This window comes from Arachis ipaensis, chromosome B3 (assembly GCF_059453495.1).
Source record: "Arachis ipaensis isolate K30076 ecotype BB chromosome B3, ASM5945349v1, whole genome shotgun sequence".
Classification (NCBI taxonomy): domain Eukaryota; kingdom Viridiplantae; phylum Streptophyta; class Magnoliopsida; order Fabales; family Fabaceae; genus Arachis; species Arachis ipaensis.
The window spans coordinates 57,289,645-57,296,074 of NC_142438.1; the positions used below are offsets into that span (position 1 = coordinate 57,289,645).

The 6,430-nt window shown below is 34.5% G+C and overlaps 1 protein-coding gene across 1 annotated transcript; it reads right to left on the minus strand.

Annotated features, from left to right (window-relative positions):
- LOC107633254 (uncharacterized) lies at positions 1 to 1,110 on the minus strand. The gene has a single exon (XM_016336893.1). The coding sequence runs from the start codon at positions 1,108 to 1,110 to the stop codon at positions 1 to 3; it is 1,110 nt and encodes a 369-aa protein (XP_016192379.1).
- Positions 1,111 to 6,430: the final 5,320 nt, after the last annotated feature.

The window sequence follows — 6,430 nt, forward strand, 5'->3', positions numbered from 1 at the left end:
CTAATGGTACAAGTCTTTGTAAAAACCCCTAATCGCAATCTTGATTCTAGCTTGATTCCTTATCAATCTTCCATTAATTATCAGTGCATCAACCCTGTTGTTCCTCCTTCTCGCCGAAGCTATGTTATGGAAGTATCTCGTGTTTTTATCCATGTCCCTCGCATGTCTTGAGCGCGACATCTGCTTCCAATGTAATTCTTTCCTTACATACCATTTCTCACACCACGTCACAAGCGCTTTCCTTCTTGCCTCTACCGTTTCATCATAAGCCCCATCACCCACCCTGTCATCAATCTTCTTAATCTCCTCCTCCAACTTCAAAATTTTGTTGTCTATGTCTCCAAAGTTGTCTTTATGCCATCTTCCCAACGGACCTGACAAAGCCTTCAGCTTGTCTATGAACTGCACATCACCTAACCCTCTCCATTCTTCCTTTACCATCCTCAGGAATCCTTCATGCGTAAACCACGAGTCCAAGCTTCTGAACGGTCTAGGGCCACCTCTCCGTCTCTTATCTTCCACTACAATAGGACAATGGTCAGACAAACCTCTTGAACCACCTCGTAATTGAGTCTCTGGGAACTCCTCCAACCATTCCAAACTCACCATGGCCCTGTCAATGCGGCTACAGGACCGTCCTCTGAACCACGTAAACTTGCAGTCAGATATCGGCAAATCCACTAAGCCCATGTCTAGTATCCAGTTCTTGAAATCCTCCGCTGACAAGGACAATCTATCCATGCCTCTCCTTTCGTCACCATTGACAATCTCATTAAAGTCCCCTATGAAACAACAGGGAACCTGACATAGGCCAGCTATGTAACTCAGCTCCTCCCATACAACAAGTTTCTCATCTCGAAGGTGAGCACCATAAACCAATATAACAGCACAATTAAAGTTATTCTGCAGCAGGACTCCTTCAACACACAACCATCTCTCATTTTTATAACAATTTCTCATATCAAAAAACCCGTCATCCCACATTAGCAACAACCCGCCAGACGCACCAGTAGACTCAACGTATTCCCAACCAACACAATCATTCCCCCATATTTTTGAAACATCAAATCTAGTCAGTGACTGTCTTTTAGTCTCCACCAAGCCTAGCATATTTAATCTATTTTTTCTCTTAAAATCCTTTACCATCCTCATCTTACCATCACCCCTCAACCCCCTAACATTCCAAGAACTAATAATCATTTTAAATAAATATTGCACACCTTTTTTTGTGTTTTGGGTCTGCTTCGTCTAGCTTTCGCCTTCTGTTTTGCCAGTCTTTTTTTCCGAGCAATTTCTTCATTCTGTTGTTGAAGAGCTGCCATAATATCCTCTTCTTCATCATATAGTTCCGCTCCTGACTCCTTTGCCAATTCCCAAGCCATTTTGTTTTCCAATAACTGCACTTTTACTCTTGAACTCTCATTATCACTGGCTTCATTATCATTTGCAATCATTCTGTCCTCCACCCTCTTCTCATTATCCCTGACGCCATTTCGTTCCTGAGCTACTGGTACAAGTGGTTCGCAAGTCGCTTCCGTTTCCAGCCCTCTACTGTCCTCCTGCTGAACTCTGCCATTATCCTCAGAATCCTCATTGTTAGAGTGTTCATCATACAGCCCAGCCTCTACATCGTTGGCTCCTTGTGTACTATCATCACTGGCCGCTTCAGAATCAGACGGAAGATCACAGCCATCCCGCAAGCAGCTCACCGGCGTCGTCGGTAACTCGCCATCATAGCCATCACCCTGTGTTTCACACCGCTGCTTCGGTTCACTCCACCCCGGCGACTCCTCGCAGCGTTCTTCTCCAGTTCGTGTTCGCTGCCTAGGTCCCGATACCTCCACAGCGCGCCGCACGTCCCGCGCTTCAACGAGATGGCCATCCGCGCACAACCCATGATGAGTTCCCCTTGGAAGAACCGGACTCCTCCAACCCGGCCCGCTTTGCTGCCCCATATCCTTTTCGTTTTTGAAGAAGAAGCAGCAGCAGAAGATGAGGAGGAGAAAGAGAAAGAATTCTGAATTATGCATAAGGTGTACTTCAACGAATTTTGGGTGTATTTCTTAAATCCTTTTGGTGTAGTTTTGTAATCCTTTGGATGTATTTCTGTAATCCTTTGGGTGTATTTCTATAATCGTTGTACTTCAACGAATTTTGGGTGTATTTCTTAAATCTTTTGGGTGTATTTCTGTAATCCTTTGGGTGTATTTCTATAATTGTTTGGATAAATTCCTGTAACTGTTTGAGTGTATTTCTGTAATCGTTTGGGTGTATTTCTGAAGTTTCATTATCTTCAAAACGATTTCAAAGTTTGAATTCAAAAACCATAAAAATAAAAAAAAAAAAACGAAGCAAGAATAACAGTAATAAACACAAGTAAAACAACTAATAAAAAGACAAAGAAAATAATGAAGAAATACATGGAAGAAGAAGAGGAGGAAGAGAAAAAGGTGCAGTTAGCTAAATCCCAAGAAATTTTGCATACATGAGAACTACTAAGGTATATTGCAATATATATATATATATATATATATATATATATATATATATATAAAAGGGAAAAAAAAAAAAAGAAAAATGTCGTGTTTTGGCATATAAGGATTTCCTACTATCATGACTGTTTCACATGGCTTTCTTAGAAACGTATAAGTGACATTGCTTGCCATTTTGATTTATATATTATTTGTTTGTTAGGTGTAACTCAATCTTGGGTATATTGATAAGTATTAATGGTTTGATTACGATAATCATCCATTTGGAGTGCAGGAAATGTAGGCGTGTTGGCCATCCTTGCGTGTTCCTTTGTCCTTTTCTTTGTGTTTTTTTTTCTTTCCTATATTATTTTTGTATTATATGTATATTATTTTTATAAACTTAATTTTGATTCACTAACATAAAATACTGTAAAATAATTTTGTACATAAAAATAATTATTTTTTATATTAACAGTGTAAATTATTATTCAAAAAATAAATATGATTATATAACTGTATAATTGTAACTTGTAAGTATATCAAATTAAACTCAATTTTTAATTTATCAAATAATGAGTTTAATTTTTGTGCATAAAATATTTTGCACAACCGTCTTTTTAGATAAATATTCATGCAGTTAATATAAAAAATAATTATTTTTGTTAATATAATGTTATGTGATTGATTGCACATATAAAATGATTTATATCAAAATTAAATTCATCAAATTATTAGTCTAAACATTTTCATCGACAAAACAAAGGGAATCCGAGTTTCATAAATGTGTGAGTTAAAATTAGATTATCAAAACGTAATATATATTTCAAAAATTAGTTAAAAATTCAGGTGAAGTCGACTTCATGTGAAGTTAATGCTTGAGAATCGTTGGATGAAAATTTAGTTAAATTAGTCAAATTATCTAATGACTTTCAAATATCAACAACAATTCTCAAGTATCAACTTCACGTGAAATTGACTTCACCTGAATTTTCACCTTCAAAAATAGGTCCAATAAAAGATGATAGAATTGGTATCGCGTTATGATCTTCTTACAACCAACCATACACGAGCGCCTGCATGTTGTGTACTTGTGTTCTTCACAAACTGCCAAAGAACTGAGACGCACATAGAATTCGACGTCATGTATGTCGAGTTCTTCACAAGCGTGTCACACTTATGGAACTCGACGCCATGCATGCTGTCTTGCATGCCTTTTCCTCTTGCATGTGACCCGCGTCCAACTACAAAAGAAGGTGAGGTTTTTAAATGAAAATGGAGTAATTGATTGATAATGGTGGCAGGACACTTATATAAGGAGCGGATGAAGAGGATGGTTTTATTGTTCTTGAGGGAGGGAGAGAAGAGTTGGTTCTCTGAGGTTGAGAAATAGTTGATTCTGTGAGGGTGTAAGATAAAAAAATTTAGTTAATTAAATTAGTGATTGAAAGTATTTTAATTTTAGATTAAGTGTATTTGTTATATAAAAAAGGAAAAATATAGGTAGATAATGAGAATACTAAACAATGTGAACAATGGATATGTCGGATGTTTAATTTAATAGGTATGCATATGGTTATGTTCATTATTTTTAATTTGATGTTTATTTCTTGTGATTCAATTTACTCATGCACAGTTAATAATGGCTGAATATTCAATTCACTAGGTGTGCAGATGATTATGCTAATATTAAGGTTTATGAGGTAATTTGAAGGTGGAGTGTTATTTTACTTTAAGTATCATTTATGTTTTTGTTTGTGCTTTAATTCTAGCTTAACTATATTTGTTTTAAAAAGGATAAAGTACAATTTTGGTCTATAACGTAGAAGTCGAAAATTTATTTCGTCTTCGACCTTTTTTCGCTACAAAATAGTCCCGAAGATTTCAGTTTGTTTTAAAATCATCATTTTTATCAAATTTTTTATTTTTATTACCATTTTACCTCTAACTAAAAAAATTATAAAATAAAATAAAAAAAAGAAAAAAAGAAAGAAAGGGAACGACGAAGGGGGGAAGAAAGAGAATCGGGAGAGAAAGAGAAGGGGGAAGAAAGAGAGTGGGGCTGGGGCGGGAGAGGGGGAGGAAAGGTCGCGTCGCTGAGAATCGGGGGAGAAAGAGAAGAGGGGAAGAAGAGAGTTGGGGGGGGGGGGAGGTCGCGCCGCCGCCTGTGATGGAGAGTGGAAAATCTCTACGTCGCTGCTCCTTTCTTCCTCAGCACACACCTACGCTGCTGCCACCACTGCATCACCGTTCTCGTCGCAATTCACGGCGTCGCCACCACTGCCGCAGCCCTTTCCACGCGATCTACCACCACCACTGCAGCTCTCCTCCCCTCGTGATTTGTAGTTCACCGCCATAGCCCCTCCTCCCCTACCACTGCCGCAACCCTTTTTTCTTTAATTTTTTTTGTTTTTGCTTTTGGTTTTGTTTTTGTTGTTGCTCTGATTTCATTATCCATTGTTGTTGTTGGTGTTGTTCTTCTAGGTGTTGTTGTTGTTTCACTGCTTCTGCTTTCTGCTTCTGCATGCTGCTTCTACATGCTTCTGTTTCTACTTGTTGTTTCTATTTCTGGTTTTACTTTTGTTATTGTTCTGATCTCATTATCTATTGTTGCTGTTGGTGTTGTTCTTCTAGGTGTTGTTTCATTGTTGTTGTTTCACTGCATTCTGCTTCTGCTTTTGCATTCTGCTTCTGCTTGCTTCTGTTTCTGCATTTTGGAGAAGAAGGAGGAAGGGTATTTTTGTCCAAAGACGGTTTTAAAACAACTGAAACCTTTGGGACCATTTTGTAGTGAAAAAAAGGCTGGGGATGAAAAAAATTTTCAACCCCTATCTTAGGGACCAAATCGTACTTTACCCTTTTAAAAATTAATACTGCTTATATACTAAATTAAGTATGTGTTTGGATTGTTAAACTAGAGTTTGAATGAAAGTGATTTTATAGAATTAATTTTGGGTAGAAGTAAGTTTGTATTAACATGATTTATGTTTGACAATTCTATACCAAAATTGATTTTGATAAATAAATATTGTTTGGATAATATTAGTTAAAATCACTTTTAGATATATACTTACTAAAAGGATATAACATTAAATTATAATGTTATTTTTTTATGCATGTTGATTTTTTTTATACTTTTTTTCTAATATATTTTTTATATAGTATATTTTTAGAACTTTTAGTATTTTTTTTAGTACGCTATAATTTTTTACTACTACTATTATTAGTTATGGTTAATTTTTTTGTTTAATTTACTTTATCTAATAGGATCAATAAATTATATTATAAAAAAAATAATAAATACACAAAAATTACAATTATAAAAGTGTATAATATCAAACAAAAAGTTAATAAAAAATATAAATAATAAATAATAATAAAAAATAGCTTATATAAAAAATTCTATAAATAATAGAATAATATGTATAAAGAATAAAATTGGTAAAAAAAATAAATATTGAATGTCAATGGCTTAAAACTCGTTAACGCATAAGTTGAGAATCGTTACTTTTTGTAAACCTGATTTTGAGTACAAAATCACTTCTGTATTCATAAATAAAAAAAAATTAGCCAAATCAAAAATTAAAACTTTTAAAAGGTCTGAAAGGTGCTTTTCTCTTTTCATCATCTTTTTTCAAACGCCCGAGTGTTTAAAAAGAATATTAAATTTCTAATCTCCTTTTAAATTTATAATATGTTTTAGTAGATAATTATTTATAAATTAAATAACAATAGTTATAAATATGTAAATATCTCACTTTTAAAATAAACTAAAGTGTATTGACATTGCGTATAAAAGTACACGAAACTCAACCCATACAATAACCATGTTAAATTAATTTTAGACAAATAAATTTTTGTATTAATCTTTAAGATTCACAACTTTTATTATTTTAGTTTCTCAAGTCTAAAATTTATTATATTAGTCTTTAAGATCTAATTTTTGGACACCATATTAA